The 19300-nt window shown below is 40.8% G+C and overlaps 2 protein-coding genes and 1 pseudogene across 12 annotated transcripts in view; 1 reads left to right on the forward strand and 2 right to left on the reverse strand.

Annotated features, from left to right (window-relative positions):
* NBEAL1 (neurobeachin like 1) overlaps positions 1 to 2167 on the reverse strand; it is a 178014-nt gene extending 175847 nt beyond the window's left edge. For 2 of the 11 annotated variants that reach the window (XM_072812968.1, XM_072812977.1), the window contains exons 1-2: positions 1801 to 2160; positions 552 to 858 (exon numbers count right to left, since the gene is read on the reverse strand). In XM_072812968.1, coding sequence (XP_072669069.1) covers positions 552 to 602 — 51 coding nt within the window. In that variant the 5' untranslated portion in view covers positions 603 to 858; positions 1801 to 2160. Of the gene's footprint in view, positions 1 to 551; positions 859 to 1477; positions 1717 to 1793 lie in introns of those variants that run through there. The other 9 variants (XR_012024946.1, XM_072812973.1, XM_072812975.1 and 6 more) reach the window with 9 other exon arrangements.
* A 3053-nt stretch (positions 2168 to 5220) lies between these two features.
* Positions 5221 to 5981, forward strand: LOC140625340 (eukaryotic translation initiation factor 4E type 2 pseudogene; annotated as a pseudogene).
* Positions 5982 to 12522: 6541 nt separating this feature from the next.
* The window catches only part of CARF (calcium responsive transcription factor), a 97813-nt gene continuing 91035 nt past the window's right edge, over positions 12523 to 19300 (reverse strand). The window contains exon 18 of the mRNA XM_072813002.1: positions 12523 to 13523. The gene's annotated coding sequence lies outside the window, so the exon portion shown is untranslated. The remainder of the gene's footprint in view (positions 13524 to 19300) is intronic.

The following is a 19300-nucleotide window of genomic DNA, read 5'->3' on the forward strand; positions in this document are numbered from 1 at the left end:
TAACTTCTACATCAATTTTCTGGTCAGTAAAAGGGGATAATTACAATACCCATCTCACAGGACTATTGTGAGGATCAAACGATCCAATATTTATCAAGTGCTATCATCACAATAAGTTTATAACCACCTGAAATCAGTAACATTTTTACATAATCAATAATCTTTTTTAAGCCAATTAAGAGATTATACAAAAAATGTTAATGCTCCTCTCATAAAAATATCTATTCTACCCCTATTTGTGGGGGGAAAAGAAAAGCAGGAAAACAAGTATTTTATTTTTCTCCTAAGGTCATTAACTCTGGGGGATATAATTTGGGGAATCCCTTCAGAAAATTATCAAATAAAACCATACCTACATGTTTTAAAAGTGTGTCAATATCGTGCTGTGTTCAAACCCAAGAAAAGTGGAAGACGGAAAAGTCCATGTTTCTAAATTTCGGGTCATTACTATGAATAAAAATCTGCTACTATCCGGTAAATAAAATAAGGCCGGTCACAAAATCTTATAACAAAGTATTTCAAAACTTAGAAATAAAAAGGAAAACAATTACCTTTGTACAATAAAGCATCCAAAGTTCAAAGAGCCTCTCTCTGGATGCCATTCTGGCTTTCACTCTGGCACTTTAATTTTTTCCTCAAGGAAAAAAAAAAAAAAAATGTATGTTCAAGACCACAGCATGTTCATTTTATTTTCCAAGTTTTTCTGCCGTTACAGTAAAGCCCAAAGCAGCAGGGAAAACGAAAAGAAGTGAAACAAACGGGACTGTCTTCTGGTGAATAAAATTCAGTTCAACCAAGTCACTCCAACTTCTCCTCATCGGTGGTAGGTGGTTGGGTGGGGGAGAGGATTAATCAAATCTGTGAAAGAGAAAAAAAAAAAAATACGCAAAGGTTTGGTAGGAACAGAGGCCGTCTTAAAAAAAATAATAAGTGTAGATTTATCAGAACTATAGATTTATCTACTTCACTTCCTGCAAACAACCGGCTACGCTTTTATGGGGATTGCTTTTCCAGAGCGCAGAGCCTCACGCAGGCGTCGCAGCCAACACAGTACCTCACACCAATCAATACCGTCAGAATCCTCTAGGGCGGACCCTGAAAGAGGACTACTCGGGACCACAAATTCGCCCCAGGGCCACTCATATTTTTTTTCTTTTTTCCACTCATATTTCTTTTTTTCTTTTTTTTTTTTTTTTGAGACCACTCATATTTCTTATAAAGAAACCCGCACGTACTAGTGCTGTATTTCCAAGACAAAGGAGACCCCCCCCCGCCCCGCCCTTAGGATTTTCTAAGTCAGCTTCTTAAAAACCTGGGTATGTGTGTCGCTGAGTGGGGCAGGGCAGGGCGTGGGGAGAAGGGCGAGGAATTCCTGGTTTGTTTATTTTAACGAGACTCGGAGAGCGAAAGTGGACCGGCCCACCTGGCCTCCCCGCCTCCCCGCCTCCCCACCCAGGACCGAGGGCCGGGGACGCACCCTCCCGCGCGGGGCAAGCACCCCCGAGAGAGCCTCCAAGTGTTTTCAGGGGATCTTTAAATGTCCTCCTCGCAGCCCACACAAACCCAAACAGAGGCAAAATCCTTAAGGTCTGTGCCAAGCTGCCAAGAGAAGCTCTGGAAACGGGGCGACGCGAGCTCGGCATCCTCCGAGCCCGGCCGACCGCCCTGGGGCACACCCGGGTCGCGCTCGCCGCCCTCACGGCCGCCCCCAGACGCCACGGCGCGCCCCCCGCCGCGCGCTCAGGGCCCTCCCGCGGCCGCCACGCGGCCCCCTTCTCCCCTGCGACCCGCACCCCTCACCGCGCTCAGGCTGGGGGCCGCGCCGACGCCGCCGGGCCGACGCCTGACCGACTCCCCTCGCCCCCTTCCCCAGCCGAAGCCCCGTGTCACCTCGCTGGAGGGGAGGCGGGCGGCAGAGGGAGGGAGGCGGGGCGGCGGCGGCGCGAGGCGGGGAGCGAGAGCCGGGAGAAGCCAAGGGCGGGCGGGGCGGGCCTCGGCTAATCACTCCGGCCTCTGGGGATTTACTCGGCCCCGGGGCAGGAGCTGCTCATTGGCCGCGCGGTCTGAGGGGGGGCGGGGCCACTTGAAGTCCCGCCCCGGCATTCCTGCGCAGTCGCAGTCTCCCGGACTCCCGAAGCTTCGGGGACTGGCGCCGGCTGGGGCGTTCCGGCGGGTCGTCCCCGTGCGGGACCTGCGGGAGGACCGACGTGCTGACGTTCCTGCCCCGCCGCTACTGGGGACGGACGGAGGGAGCGCTGGGCTGACGGCGTCATTTCCGGGACTCATCTGAGGGCGGGGAATCCTGGAGTGATAACTAACGGGGATTTTGTCTTGATTCCTTGTAAAAAGGGGGTTGGTCTTGGGAGTGAATATATATATATACACATATATGATGTGAAAAAAAAAAAAAAAAAAACCAAAGCCCCTTTCCCCCATCGCGTTTGTGCCTCCCACTCTCGCGGCCGCCAAATGTCCAATCCAAAGGGATTCCTTTGACAACCCTAAAGGCTTGAAACGGTTTTTGCCTTTTCAGGAAAAGAAAAAAAGCAAAGGCTGCATTTACCAGATTTACACGACTTTCAGGCGACGTTTGTCGAAAGGGGATGGGAAGACGCATGACCAGCTTTAACACCCCTAAACATCTATCAGACTTTTGTTTTTCTGAAAGATGCCAACCATATATATACAAAGGTAAACTAGTACAATAAACCCCACATATCCTCGCCCGTCTTCGACCATTACCAACTAATGTCCCGTCTTGTTTCATCTATACAAGCTTGAAAGACTAAACAGCCAGAGTAAATATTCTAGGTTTTGCAGACTGTTTTTGCTCGGTGTGTATTTAACAATTAGTATTAAAGAGTAATATTTAGTGACATTTGGAGAAAATGTAAAAGTCGAGTTGTAGCGTTGTAATAAAGTTTGTTGCAACACAGCCATGCCCATTCATTTTCTCCTGTTATACACTAGCACCACTCACTTTTTTTTTTAAGATTTTATTTATTTATTCATGAGAGACACAGAGAGAGAGAGGCAGAGACACAGGCAGAGGGAGGAGCAGGCTCCATGCAGGGAGCCTGACGTGGGACTCGATCCAGGGTCTCCAGGATCAGGCCCTGGGCTGAAGGCGGCGCTAACCACGGAGCCACCTGGGCTGGCCCATCACTGTCCCTCTCAGGCGAATTACCACTAAATCTTTTCTAGATTGTAAAGGCGATCCAGTTTGTCTCTCTGCCTCTGCACTCTCTCCACCCATGGATTATTCTCAACACAGTCAGCACAGTGATCTTTTAACACAGAAATAAAATGTCCCACCTCTGCTAAAAACTCTCCAGTAGTTTCCCATGCCACAATTAAAACAGCGAGGACCTGTGTTTTCCTCCCACACTTATGTCTCTTTAACTTCTCACAACTAGGGACGCCTGGGTGGCTCAGTGGTCGAGCATCTGCCTTCAGCTCAGGGCATGATCCTGGGATCTGGGATCGAGTCCCACCTCGGGCTCCTTGCAGGAAGCCTGCTTCTCCCTGACTCTTTCTCTCTGTGTCTCTCACAAATAAATAAAATCTTTAAAAAAAAAAAAAAAACTTCTCACAACTATTCTGGTCTTGCCTTATTTCACTCCAGACCAATGGCTTCCTTGCTGCTTCTAAAATTCACAAAGCATCCTCCCATTTTCAGTAATTTTATATAAGCTGTCCCTCCACCTGGAACGCTCCTTCCGCACATGTCCACACACAGTCTTCCAAGCCTCTGCTGAAGAATCACCTTTTCCGTTAGTATAGTCTGAATGTGTCCTTCCAAAATCCATATGTTGACATCTTAACACCCACGGTGATGGTATTAGGAGGTAGGGCCTTTGAAAATAGATCATGAGGAAGGAGCCCTCATGAATGGGAATAGTATTCTTAGGAAATTGATCTCAGAGAGCTCATTAGCCCATTCCACTATGTGAAAATACAAGAAGTCTGGGACCTGGAAGATGGCATTCATATAATCACCCATCTTGGACTTTTAGGCTATAAAACTGTAAAAAAAAAATTTGTTTGTAATCTACAAGTCTCTGGTATTTTGTTACAGCAGCCCAAAAATTCTAAGACATCAATAAAGCCTTCCTTCACCCTCTTTTAGAAAATAGCATCCCTTTCTTCCCTACTCTATTTTTCACTCTAGTACTTATCAGCTAACATATAATTTGTCTATTGTGAATTCCCTCTATTAAAATGTAAGCACTATTAAAACAGGGACTTTAGGGATCCCTGGGTGGCGCAGCGGTTTGGTGCCTGCCTTTGGCCCAGGGCGCGATCCTGGAGGCCCCGGGATCGAATCCCACATCGGGCTCCCGGTGCATGGAGCCTGCTTCTCCCTCTGCCTGTGTCTCTGCCTCTCTCTCTCTCTCTCTGTGACTATCATAAATAAATAAAAATTAAAAAAAAAAAACAGGGACTTTATTCACTGGTATATACCTTCAAGTCCTTGAACAGTGTCTCATTCACAACAGGTGCCCAATAAATATTTGCAGACTGTTTTACTATAAGTCTGTGTATTATTAAACATCCCTTCTTGAGGGATCCCTGGGTGGCTCAGTGGTTTGACACCTGCCTTTGGCCCAGGGTGTGATCCTGGAGACCTGGGATGGAGTCCCACGTCAGGCTCCCTGCATGGAGCCTGCTTCTCCCTCTGCCTGTGTCTCTGCCTCTCCCTGTATCTCTCATGAATGAATAAATAAAATCTTAAAAAAAAAATCCCTCTTGAGTCTGTCAAATTCTGCTGCATTTAGATGGCATCTAGTTATCAGCTAGGTGCCAATAGTCTTCCATGGCTGAGATTTCTGATAGCTCCCTGGAGTGGGAATAAGCTTTGGTTTTAGGAGTAGGCCCTGGGGACCCCTGGGTGTCTCAGTGGTTTAGCACGTCCTGGGCCAAAGGCAGCACTAAACCGCTGAGCCACCTGGGCTTCCCCCCATCACCTATTAAACTTAACGACGCCACCCCACTTGCCCTCTGGTAACCATCAGTTTGTGCTCTATAAGAATCTATTCGGGCACCTGGGGGGCTCAGTTGGCTCAGGCTCTTGGTTTGGGCTCACGATCCACTCTCTCTGCTCCTCCCTGCCCCCCTCGCATGCACATGCACACTCTCTCGAATAAATTAATTTTTAAAAGTCTATTTCTTGGGGGCCCTAAACTGGGGGGGGGGGGGGGAAGACCCGGCGGAGCAGAGGTGAGAGGATGAACAACAAGTTCAACACATTGAAAGATGATGACAGTGGGGGCCATGATCAGAATGAAGAAAACAGCACACAGAAAGATGGTGAGAAGGAAAAAACGGAACGAGACAAAAGTCAGGGCAGCAGTAACAGGAAGGCTGTTGTCCCTGGGCCAGCAGAGCATCCCCTGCAGTACAACTATACTTTCTGGTACTCCAGAAGAACCCCTGGCCGTCCCACCAGCTCACAGAGCTATGAACAGAATATCAAACAGATCGGCACCTTTGCCTCTGTGGAGCAGTTCTGGAGGTTTTATAGCCACATGGTACGTCCTGGGGACCTGACAGGCCACAGTGACTTCCATCTCTTCAAAGAAGGAATTAAGCCCATGTGGGAGGATGATGCAAATAAAAATGGTGGCAAGTGGATTATTCGACTGCGGAAGGGCTTGGCATCCCGTTGCTGGGAGAATCTCATCCTGGCCATGTTGGGGGAACAGTTCATGGTTGGGGAGGAGATCTGTGGGGCTGTGGTCTCTGTCCGGTTTCAGGAGGACATTATTTCAATATGGAATAAGACTGCCAGTGACCAAGCAACCACAGCCCTCATCCGGGATACCCTTCGGCGAGTGCTTAACCTACCTCCCAACACCATTATGGAGTACAAAACCCACACCTACAGCATCAAAATGCCAGGCAGGCTGGGCCCCCAAAGGTTCCTTTTTCAAAACCTCTGGAAGCCGCAGTTGAATGTGCCATGACCCTCTCCCTCTCTGGATGGCACCATCATTGAAGCCGGCATCATCGGAGTCTCTTGTTCTGTTGGCGTGCTACCTGGAAGATCCTTCTGGACGAGAGGAATTGGAAGAGCATTTTATGTTTTAAGAACAGGCTGATATACAGCAGCTACAACAACAGCTGAGATCACTTAATAAATGGTGCTAAACTAAAAAAAAAAAGTCTATTTCTTGGTTTGTCTCTTTTTCCCTTTGCTCATTTGTTTCTTAAATTCCACATATGATTGACATCATATTTGTCTTTCTCTGACTTATTTGGCTTACCATTATACTCTCTAGCTCCATCCATGTTGTTGCAAATGGCAAGATTACATGATTTTTTATGGCTGAATAATATTCATATATATATTCATGTCTTCTTTATAGATTCATCAACTGATTGCCCTTCGGCTGTTTCCATAATTTGGCTATTGTAGATAATGCTGCTATAAATATATGGTGCATGTATCACTTTAAATTGGTATTTTTGTATTCTTTGGGTAAATACTAAGTAGTGCAATCACTGAATTGTAAAGTGGTTCTATTTTTTTACCTTTTTGTGAAACCTCCATCTTATCTTCTACAGTAGCTGCACCAGTTTGCATTCCCACCAACAGTGCACAAGAGTTCCTTTTTCTACACATCCTTACCAACACCTGTTGTTTCTTATGTTGTCAGTTTTAGCCATTCTGACAGGTGTGAGGTGATAGCACATTGTACTTTTGATTTGCATTTTCCTGATGATGAGTGATGTTAAGCATCTCTTTATGTGTCTGCTGGCCATGTTTTCTATGGAGAAATGTCTGTTCATAACTTCTACCCATTTTTTTTTCTTCTACCCATTTTTAATTGGATTATTTTTGGGGGGTTATTGAGTTGTAGAAGTTGTGACCTTTTATCAGATGTCATCTTCTCCCATTCAGTAGGTCATCTTTTAGGTTTTTTTTTTTTTATTATTTCTTTTGATGTGCAGAAGCTTTTTATTTTGAAATAGTCCCAATAATTTATTTTTGCTTGTGTTTCTCTTGCCTCAGGACACATATCTAGAAAAAAGGTGCTATGGCAGAAGTCAAAGTGGTTATTACCTGTGTTCTTTTCTGGGATTTTTATGGTTTCAAGCCTCACATTTAAGTCTTTAATGCATTTTGGGTTTATTTTCATGTATAGGGTTAAAAATGGTCTTATTGCTTTCTTTTGCATGTAGTTGTCCAGTTTTCCCAACACTCTTGAAGAAATTGTCCTTTCCTCATTGGATATCCTTTCCTGCTTTGTCAAAGATGAATTGACCATATGGTTGTGGGTTTATTTCTGGGTTTGCTATTCTGTTCCATCGATCTGTGTGTCTATTTTTGTGCCAATATCATGCTGTTTTGATTACTACTGCTTTGTAATATAACTTGAAGTCTGGAATTGTGATGCCTCCAGCTTTGCTTTTCTTTTTCAAGATTGCTTTGGCAATTTCTTTCATCAGTGTTTTATAGTTTTTAGAGTACAGGCCTTTTACCCTTTTGGTTAGGCTTATTCCTAGGTATCTTATTATTTTTGGTGCAACTGTAAATGGGTTGTTTTCTTAATTTCTCTTTCTCCTTCATTATTGGTGTATAGAAATGCAACAGATTTCTATACGTTGATTTTCTATCTTGCAATTTTACTGAATTCATTTATCAGTTCTAGTATTCTTATGGTGGAGTCTTTTGGGTTTTCTATATATATAGTATCATGCCATCTGCAAATAGTGACTGTTTTACTTCTTCCTTAATGACGTGGATGCCTTTTACTTCTTTCTGTTGTCTGATGGCTGTGGCTAGAACTTCAAGTACTATGTTCAATAAAAGTAATGAGAATGGACACGGTTGTCTTGTTCTTGACCTAAGGGGAAAGGCTCCCAGTTTTCCCTTTAATTTCTATTCTTTTAAATTTGTGAAAGTGTGTTTTATAGCTCAGAATGGAGTCTATCTTGGTGAATTTTCCATGTAAACTTAAGAAGAATATATATTCTCCTGTTGTGTGAAGCAGCTGATAGATGTCAACTATATTCAATATGATTGATAGTGATGTTGAGTTCTACTGAGATAGCCAGGCACCCCAAGAATTTTTATATCCTCTTGGATAATTGGCCTCTTTACCATTATGTAATGCCCCTCTTTATCCCTGATAAATTTCGTGCTCTGGGTCTGCTCTGTCTGAGGTTAATATAGTTATTCCTGCTTTCTTTTAATTAGTGTTAGGATGCTTTTTCTTTCTCTGCCCATTTATCTATATGTGTCTTTATATTCAAAGTTGGTTGCTTGTAGACAACCTATAGTTGAGTCTTATTTTTTAGTCCACTTCGACAATCTGTCTTTTAAGTAGTGTATTTAGGAGCACCTGGGTGCCTCAGTCAGTTAAGTCTTCGGTTCATGTCATGATCTCAGGGTCCTGGGATTGAGCCCCACATCAGGCTCCCTATTCAGTGGAGAGTCTGCTTCTCCCTCTCCCTCTACCTGCAGCTCCCCCTGTGCTCTCTCTTTCAAACAAATAGATAAGATCTTTAAAAAAATAGTGTATTTAGACCATTGATATTTAAAATAACTATTGATATATGTGTACTAATACATACCATATTTGTACCGGTTTTTATTTGTTGCCATTATTCTTTATTCCTATTTTTTTCTTCCACTTTTTCCTCCTTTTATTTTTTTTAAGACTTTATTTATTCATGAGAGAGAGACAGAGAGAGAGAGAGAGAGAGAGGCAGAGACACAGGCAGAGGGAGAAGCAGGCTCCATCCAGGGAGCCCAACGTGAGATTCGATCCTGGGTTTCCAGGATCAAGCCCCCTGGGCTGAAGGCGGCGCTAAACCGCTGAGCCACCTGGGCTGCCCTCCTTTTATGGTTTAATTGAACATTCTATATAATATCATTTACTCTTCTCTCTTTGCTCTTTTGTTAGTGGTTGCCTAGAATTTGCAATATACATTTACAAGTAATCCAAATCCACTTTTAAACAACCCTAGACTACTTCACAGGCATAGCAAGAGCCTTATAATAACAAAATATTTACTAATTCCTCCTTCCATCCCTTGTGTCATTGCTGCCATTTCACTTCTACATAAGCAGGCATATGCATATATACATAAATACACATACTTGAATGTATTGTGGCTATTGCTTTAAGCAATTGTTAGAACATTTAAAAAGAAGCATAATAAAAGGTCTTATTTTACTTTCACTTATTTTTTCTCTAATGTTCTTCTTTTCTTTATGTAGATTGGAGTTGCTGATCTATATCATTTTTCTTCTCTCTGAAGAACAATTTTTTTTTTTAGAGAGTGAGTGCCGGGGGGGTGCAGAGGGAATGGGGGGACCTTAAGCAGGCTCCATACCCAGCATGGAACCCAACATGGGGCTCAATCTAATGACCCTGAGATCGTGAGATCGTGATCTGAGCCAAAATCAAGAGTTGGACACTAAACGGACTGAGCCACCCAGGTACCCCTCTGAAAAACTTTACCATTTCTTGCAAGGCAAGAATTTCCCTTAATTTATTATTATTTATTTATGTATTTATTTTGATTAAGAAAGTCTTTATTCACCCCCATTCACTTTTGAAGGGTAATTTCACAGGGTACAGAATTCTAGGTTGGTGTTTTTTCCCTCAGTATTTTATTTTTTTAAAGTTTTTATTTATTTATGATAGTCACAGAGAGAGAGAGAGAGAAAGAGAGGCAGAGACACAGGCAGAGGGAGAAGCAGGCTCTGTGCACCAGGAGCCCGACGTGGGATTCAATCCCGGGTCTCCAGGATCACGCCCTGGGCCAAAGGCAGGCACCAAACCACTGCGCTACCCAGGGATCCCTCCCTCAGTATTTTAAATATTTCACTCCACTCTCCATTTGCTTGCATGGTTTCTGAAAAGAAAGCAAATGTAATTTTTATCTTTATATTTTCTACAAACAGGTATTTTTGGGACGCCTGGGTGGCTCAACAATTGAGCATCTGCCTTTGGCTCAGGGCGTGATCCTGGAGTCACAGAATCGAGTCCCACATTAGGCTTCCTGCAAGAAGCCTGCTTCTCCCTCTGCCTATGTCTCTGCCTCTCTCTCTGTGTGTCTCTCATGAATAAATAAATAAAATCTTTTTTAAAAATTAAATTAATAGGTATTTTCCCCCCTCTGGCTTTTTTCAAGATTTTTCTCTGTCTTTGATATTCTAATATTGAATATGATATGCCTCGGTATAGCATTTTTTGGCATTTATCCTGCTTGGTGTTCTCTCAGATTCCTGGATCTGTGATGTAGAGTCTGTCCTTACTTTGGGGAAATTCTCGGTTTTTACTTCTTCAAATATTTCTTCTGTTCCTTTTTCCCCTCTAGCGTGCCTAATACACACATTACGCTTTTTGTAGTTGTCCCACAGTTCTTGGCTATTCTGTTCTGATTTTTCAGGGTTTTTTTTTTTTTTTTTCTGTTTGTGATTATATTTTGTTTTTTTTTTTTGTTTTTTTTTTTTGTTGTTGTTTTTTTAATTTTTTTTATTTATTTATGATAGGCACACAGTGAGAGAGAGAGAGGCAGAGACACAGGCAGAGGGAGAAGCAGGCTCCATGCACCGGGAGCCCGATGTGGGATTCGATCCCGGGTCTCCAGGATCGCGCCCTGGGCCAAAGGCAGGCGCCAAACCGCTGCGCCACCCAGGGATCCCGTGATTATATTTTGGAAGTTTCTATTAACATATCCTCAAGCTCAAAGGGTGTTTCTCAGCCATGTTTAGTCTACTAATAAAAGTCAATCTTCATTTCTGTTTTAGTGCTTTTGATATGAAGCATTTCTTTTTGAATCTGAGCAGAACCCTGGAATCATGACCTGAGCTGAAGGCAGACGCTTAACCAACTGAGCCACCCAGGCACCCCAAGAGATGGAAATTCTAAGATTCAAAAAGAAATGCTGCAAATCAAAAGCACTATAACAGAAATGAAGAGCTCAAATTTTCATCTCTGTTTACACTATCCATCTCTTTACTGCATCTATTAGCATATTAATCATAATTGTTTTAAATTCCTTGTATGGTAATTCCCAACATCCTTCCCGTATATGAGTCTGGTTCTGATGCTTGCTCTATCTCTTCAAACTGTGTTTTCTGCCTTTTAGTATGCCTTGTCAGTTTTTGATAACCAGACATGATGTTGCAAGGTAAAAGGAACTGCAATAAATAGGACTTCGGTAGTGAGATGGTAAGATATTAGGGTAAGGGAAACTTCCTATAATCCTATGATTAGGTCTCAATTTTTTAGTAAGCCTGTGGCTGTGAACTCTAAACCTCCGGAGTGTTTCTCAGCTTTTTCTCCACCTAAGTGGGAAAGGATGGCTGGAGTTGGGTATTTCTCTGACTCCTCATCAGTCAGGCTCTGGTAAAAATAGTTTCTCTTGATGCCAGACCTTGTTAAAAAGAACAGAATGCTCTGGTTATTCGAAAATAGTTCCTTTCCCTCTTCCCCTACCAGAAGCAATGAGGGGATTTTTCTCCAATATTTACTATAAGAACTTGGTCAAGCTCCTTGAAATAAAACTCTCAAAAGTGTGCCCCCCAACGTGAGTAGGACTCTCTAGAGTTTTTAACCCTCAGACTTGTCCAGTTTGAGCCTATAGCAATCCATCAATTATAGTTTAGGTTTTCTCATCATAATAGCGAGGAATTTCCTCAGGATTTCTGCTCTGATAACTTGTAACTCTCGTGTTCAATTTTTGTCTCTTCAATTTTGGGGGTACTGTTTTGCCCTGTGACTTCACATCTCTGATGGAGCTAAGTAAGATTGTTGAGTTTTCAGTTTGTTTGGCTTTTTACTTGGTGTTAGGATGGAGTGATGACTTTCAAGATCTTTACATGCTGGGCAGCCCAGGTGCCTCAGCGGTTTAGCGCCACCTTCGGCCCAGGGTGTGATCCTGGAGACCCAGGATCGAGTCCCACGTCGGGCTCCCTGCATGGAGCCTGCTTCTCCCTCTGCCTGTGTCTCTGCTTCTCTCTCTGTATCTCTCATGAATAAATAAATAAAATCTTTTAAAAAGATCTTTACATGTTGAACTAGAAACTGGAAGTCTGTCCATACCTTTTCAGTAGGTGCCCATAAAGCTGTCTAAGCTTCAGTGTCAGACATGCTAATACAAAAACTCTGATTATGATTGTATTAATTGGAATATGGGTTATTTCCAAATTCCTTAGCTACCCATTTACAAGTTACTATTCTTTTATTAATGTACATTACTTTTGGGATCCCTGGGTGGCGCAGCGGTTTGGCGCCTGCCTTTGGCCCAGGGCGCGATCCTGGAGATCCGGGATCGAATCCCACGTCGGGCTCCCGGTGCATGGAGCCTGCTTCTCCCTCTGCCTGTGTCTCTGCCTCTCTCTCTCTCTCTGTGGTGTGACTATCATAAATAAATAAAAATTAAAAAAAAAAAAAATTAAAAAAAAAATTTAAAAAAAAAAATGTACATTACTTTATGTATTCTCTTTCAGAATCACAAGACTAGGGGTCCCTGGCTGGCTCAGTTGGCAGAGCATGTGGCTCTTGATCTCAGGGTCATGAGTTTTTTGGGTTTTATTTTTTTAAGATTGTATTTATTTGAGAGCGAAAGAGTAGGGGGAGGAGCAGAGGGAGAAGGACAGGCAAACTCTGCCGAGCATGGAGCCTGACTCAGGGCTTGATCTCAGGACCCTAAGATCACACTCTGATCCCAAACCAAGAGTTGGATGCTCAACTGACTGAGCCACTCAGGCACCCCTCAGGGTCGTGAATTTAGTCCCACATGTGGCACAAAGTTTACTTAAAATAAAATTTTTAAAAATTAGAATCACAAAACTTGAAAACTGCGAGTTACCTTAGAGATTTTTGCAATGATGGAAATGTTCCACATCTGATGGAAATGTTCTGCATCTGTTCACTGCAGTAGCCATTAGCCACACATCACTGAACAACTGCAGTGTGACTTGTGCAACAGAGAAATTTTTAGTTCTATATAATTTTAAGTTAAATACACATATGTGACTGATGACTACCCTACTGGACAGTGCAGGTATAGAGCTAATTTACATTATAGGAAACAGAGGATAGAGAAATAAGTTAAATGACTTGTCCTGCAATGCACCATTTGTGCAAGAACTAGAACTCCTTAATTTAGGCTTTTTTGGCTATACTGTGTTGCCTTTTCATAGTCCATAGGACGATGAGTTTAAAGCAGGCTTTCTCAAACTCAGCACTACTGACATTTTGGACTGGACTGATTATCCTGTTCATTGCAGACTTCAATAGTATCTTCAAGGTACACCAACCAAAACTATCTCCAGACAAAGCCATATATCCTGGGGGCAAAGCTGAAGGCAAAATCATCCCCAGTTGAGAACCTCAGGTACCCAGGATTTCCTAGTCACATAAGGTGTCCTTCAGAGGGTGCCGGGATGGCTTAGTCATTTAAGCATCTGCTCTTGATTTCCACTCAGGTCAGGGTCTCAGGATTGGGTATACACCTTTCTGACAAGCTCATTAGCACTCAGGACTGAAGAGGTAGATCTGAAACATAAGATAGGGAAAGGAATATAAATAGAACAAAATAGAATTCTTAAAGGGGTGGGGACATTCAGTGGAGAGATGTGCAGAGAGATACCACCAAATGATTACTACAGTTAAAGAGGAAAGTGGTACCTGAGTTAGACCTTAAAAGAATGTCAGAATTTGAGTGCCCAGGCATAAAGGAAAGAATTCTGAAAAAAGAATGCTACTCCCAAGGAAATTCTCCTCTGAATTTTGGAGAGACCGTGATTTACTTGAGCTGTCTAGCTAGGGTGGAAGAAGGAGATGGGATTAGGAACATAAAGGTTGCAACTAGTTCTTTGTAGGTCCTGAATGCTGGCTCAATGATTTCTATTTCATTCTGTATAAAATGAGAGTCTTAAAGCAAGGCCCTGACAAGGTTAAAATTATATTTGTTGTCCTAGACCTTGTGATATCTTTCCCAAGGCAACATGTAATCCTACACTCTTCCCAATACACAGAATACAGTTATTAAAATTCAGTTGAAACATGAAAGAAAACCACTTCACTTTCATGTATAATAAACTTTCTATGGTGGTTGGGAAGTTAATTAAAAGTTAAGACTTCCACAGTGTACAATAGAGAAAAAAAAAAAACCTTTAATCAAGAAGAAAAAAGAAATTGCAGGAAATTTTACTTATAAATTACCATTTTCTAAATTATTTCTTTTTTCTTAAATGTGAAGAAAATTTTGAGATGGGAGAGATTTCTTTTTCTAAGCAAGCAGCTTTCTTGAAATCCAATTGCTCTAATTCAAATTTGAGTTAATATCTGATACCTCTTTACTTATTAAGTATCAAGTATTATTTCTTTCTTGCAGCAATACAATACTGTAAGAATTAAGAAAATGAGGGGCACCTGACTGACTCATTCAGTGGAGCATGTGACTCATGATCTTGGAGTTGTTACGTTTGAGCCCTGCTTTGAATATAGATATTAATTAAAAATAAAATCTTAAAAAAAACTCTGTGTAATCTCTACCCCATGTATGTGGGTACAACTGCACATCTCAATTGCTTTTTTTCCCTACATTCTTCACAGGAAAAGTAAAGAATATGTGGTATTTCTGACATTAATCTAGTAGCATTCTTAGGAACTGCATCTGGCATTGGTTTTCAGTTTTTTGGATAATTCATTTGATTTGTATATTCATTAGATTTACTGGCTTTTATTTTTTCTGTTTGAGTAATAAAGTAAATTAATAATTATCAGCTTATTTGGAATTAAGATTATGAGATGTAGCATGTCAGAGGTAAAGACCCATGACTTACAGGGCTTTCATTTTTCATATTACAACAAACCTTTAATAGTAATCAAAAAGGGGGCAGCCCCAGTGGCTCAGCAGTTTAGCACCACCTTCGGCCCAGGGCATTATCCTGGAGTCTCGGGATGGAGTCCCACGTCAGGCTCCCCTGCATGGAGCCTGCTTCTCCCTCTGCCTGTGTCTCTTCCTCTCTCTCTCTGTCTCTGTCTCTCATGAATAAATAAATAAAATCTTTTTTTTTTTAAGTAATCAAAAAGGTAACCCTTAAAAAAATCTGAAATCAGGTAGTTCCTACTTAAATTGACACTCTGACACATATTAAAGGCAGTCAACAATGATTAAAACATGAAATGCTTCACAGTTTCTTGAAGACATTTCTGAAAAAAGTTACATATTTCACTTTTCCTATTTTATTATAATGGATTTAATTAAGGAAAAGATCTTTGTTTACTGAGCATTACATTCTCATACTTTTTTCCTGCCAAAGGGATCATTTGTTTTTGTTTATCACATGATTCATCATGGTGAAACACATTAGATCAAGAAGATTATGGTTTCCAGCTGTGGATAAGTAAATGGAAAATAGTGCCCTAAAGAAGTAAGTATAAATGAAACAAAAGCTTGTTTCAGTACAAATTAAGAGGGAGAATAGAAAATTAAAGAAAAATTTTCAATTTAGTTTTTAGGTTTCCAGGTGAGAAACCAAGGAGCTCTGTAAAGAATATACCCTCGGCTGAATAATTTTACAAATAGAATGTCATACAAAAGCCTACTTTCTTAATTATATCTTCTTACTGCTTGCAGTTATCCACTCAGTTTCATTAAAGTTTTTTTGATGTTTTATTTGATATTTTATTACAAAAAATATAACCACTTAGGGTGGTGTAGGATGGGCAGTTCTTATTTAATGGTTATAAAGTTAAAATTAGAGATGATAAAAAGTTCTAGAGATGGATAGTGGTGATGGTTGCACAACAGTGTGAATGTACTGAATGGTAAGGAACTGTACCTTTAAAGCCAAAATGTTAAACTTTACCTTATGTAGAGTTTATCATTAAAGAGAGGGAGAAGTGCAGTTAGTTATTCCACTTGACTGGGATATAGAAAAAAAAAAAATGCAAGAAATTCTAAAAGCCAAATTAGACATTTTGTGTATTTTATGCATTATAAATTTTATTTCTCATCAGTCAGTTTTAATAGCTGTTAAAAATAATAGAGGTTGTAGAAGTGATTATAAATTCCAGAGACGTGAGTGGCCAGTAACTGACCAGCTGAGACAGCATAAGATTATTTAAAGATAGCAATTTCCTTTCCTTCTTAGATTCCTGATCCATCCTTTACAGATTTTGCTTTAAGGTGATGTCTTGGGATCCCTGGGTGGTTCAGCAGTTTAGCACCTGCCTTCGGCCCAGGGCGTGATCCTGGAGTCCTGGGATTGAGTCCCACATAGGGCTCCCTGCATGGAGCCTGCTTCTCCCTCTGCCTATGTCTCTGCCTCTGTGTGTGTGTGTGTGTGTCTCATGAATAAATAAATAAAATCTTAAATAAAGTGATGTCTTGATAATTTCCAACCTTGCCAAGTTCCTAGGCTCTGCTCCTGGGAATCCTATCGTCTTTCTGTCTCTCCGCTCCTATTTTTAACTACCTGTGTTAAGAGGTAGGGGGTGGTATTCTGTATGTTGGTAAATTGAACACCAATAAAAAATTAATTTATTAAAAAAAGAGGTAGGGGGTGGGAGGACAGTTTACACTAATATAGCACAGATATAAAATGCAGTGGATTAAATAAGACACGAATTTTAAAACTTTCTAACAGTCTTAAGGTAGGAAAACTGTCCAGATAATAGGGCAACTCCATTCCACAGTGAGACTCAAGGACCCTAATTTGCCCTTTCTCATTTCTCTTCCAACCTTGTCCTTATTAACCAGCATATAGGAAGGAAGAGAAAGTGGAAATAAAGGACCAGTTCCTTTTGGGTACCATAGAAGTTGCACTCCTCATATTCCAAGAGCAAGACTTAGTCAACACCTACATCCAGCTAGAAAGGATATTGGAAATACTATTTCACAGTAGGAACCCATGTACCTAGCTAATACTATGAAGATGGATTTGGGGAGAACAATTTGCAGTTTGCCCCACTACCCTATTCCCAACATCAGGATAACTTAACGTGGTTTGTTTGATTCTCTTAAAATATTACTATCTCCAGAGTCTAAAAACTATTAAGTTGCATCTATCACAATGTTATTCTGAAAGGTTCCCATGGTCTTTTTATTCTACCAATCTTTTTTTTTTTAGATTATTTATTTATTTATTTGAAAGTCAAGGCGAGAGACAGCATAGTCAGGGAGTGGGGAAGGGAGAGGGGCAGAATGAGAGGAAGAAGCAGGCTCTCTGCTCAGCACCTGAAGCCTGACTGGGGGCTGGATCCCAGCACCCTGGGATCATGACCAGAGCCAAAGGCAGACGCTTAACCAACTGAGCCACTCAGGTGCCCCTATTCTGTAATTCTTATGTAACAAACCATCTTAAAACTTACTGGTGCCCCTCAAAGGCATTATGCTCAGTGAAATAAGAAAGAAAAAGATAAACACTGTATGATCTAATATGTGGAATCGAAAAAATATATATTTTTGGGATCCCTGGGTGGCGCAGCGGTTTAGCGCCTGCCTTTGGCCCAGGGCGCGATCCTGGAGACCCGGGATCGAATCCCACGTGGGGCTTCCGGTGCATGGAGCCTGCTTCTCCCTCTGCCTATGTCTCTGCCTCTCTCTCTCTCTCTCTCTGTGTGACTATCATAAATAAATAAATTTTAAAAATTTAAAAAAAAAAAAAAAAAGAAAAAAAATATATTTTTAAATAGATAAAAACCAAGCTCATAGATACAGGGGACAGATTGGTGGTTACCAGAGACAAGGGTTGAGGGGGGGGAAAAATGGATGAACTGTTATTTTTTGTTTAAATAAATTTAAAAAATAAACATTTAGAAATTCATCAGGTATCTTTAAATTTGAGTAAAATTTCTTTTCCTCTTAGCCAGTTTTGTGTCATTATTTGTAAATATGCATGATCCAAAGACAACCATGACAACTCAGTGTGCATTTCCTCCCATTTTTCTAAATTTATCCAATGATGCAAGTATATATAATAAAATTATGCTGTGCATTAAAAAAAACTTAGTAAGATTTAGTGGCATAAAACAACCATTTTATTGTGCTCACAGATTCTGTGAACCAGGGATTTGGGCAGAGCAAAGAAGAGATAACTAGTCTTTGCTCTACCATGGCTGGGCTTCAGCTGGAAAACTCAAAAGCTGAGAATGACTCCACGGCAGAGAGCTGAAATAATCTGGAGACATCTTTAGTTACATGTCTGGTGCTGGATGCTGCTTGTAACTTTAGCTGGACTGTCGCCATAAAACAACCTGTTAAATGTGGGTTGCCTGCATAGACCAGTTTAGATTTCCCCACAGTAAGTTCTTAAAAAAGTAACGAAGTACTAGTCATAAGGGAAAAAATTGGTAACTTTAACTACATTAAAATATTAAAAGCCTGTTACTCAAAAGCACCATAGTAGAGAGAGAGCAAAAAGACACCCTGGAATGGGAAAATATATTTGCAATACATATTTTTAATACAAGACTCCTATATATAGAATTCCAATAAAAAGGTAATAGAAACTAAGTTTTTAAATGAGCAAAATATTTGGATTGACCATTCATAGGAAGGGAAATACAAAGGGTGAACAAATTTTGAAAAGGTACTCAAACTCAGTTGACTTAAGGAAATGCAAATTAAAACCATAATTTAAAAACACTAAATATTTATCAGTTTTGAAAAACTAGGAAGTCTGACAATAAAAGTACTGTTAAAGATATGAAACTGCAATCATCATATGCTGTTAGTTATAGCATAAACATGTATAATCAGTTTGGCACTATCTGGAAAGCTAAAGATATGTATATTCAAATGACCCAATTACTTTGTATATAGCTGGAGAAAATGTGTGCATGTGTAACAGAAGATACATATGACATGTATCATTTAAACATCAATTTATATAGAAAACACACTGATGGCTACAAGAGGGGAGGAGAAGTGGGGGGTGGGTTAAGAAGGTGGTGAAGATTAAGGAGTGCACTTGTGGTGATGAGCAAAGGGTGATGATGTATGGAAGGGCTGAATCACTGTATTGTAAACTTGAAACTAATATAATGCTGTATGATAACTAACTGTAATTAAAATAAAAACAAAAAAACCATTATGCATTTCACCAATTTAACCAACTAAAGGAGAGAAACTATATAATTATCTCAAAAGATATGGTATGTGACAAAAGTCAACATCCACTTATAATAGATACTCTTGGAAAACTAGAAAAGATCTGAAATCTAAAGAGTTCCAAATGTGTATGAATTACAGAATGTAATGCTTACTTTCTAATTTAAATATCCTTTGAACTATCTGGTTTACAAAAATCTAAGAAGTGGTT

This window comes from Canis lupus, chromosome 36 (assembly GCF_048164855.1).
Source record: "Canis lupus baileyi chromosome 36, mCanLup2.hap1, whole genome shotgun sequence".
NCBI lineage: Eukaryota > Metazoa > Chordata > Mammalia > Carnivora > Canidae > Canis > Canis lupus.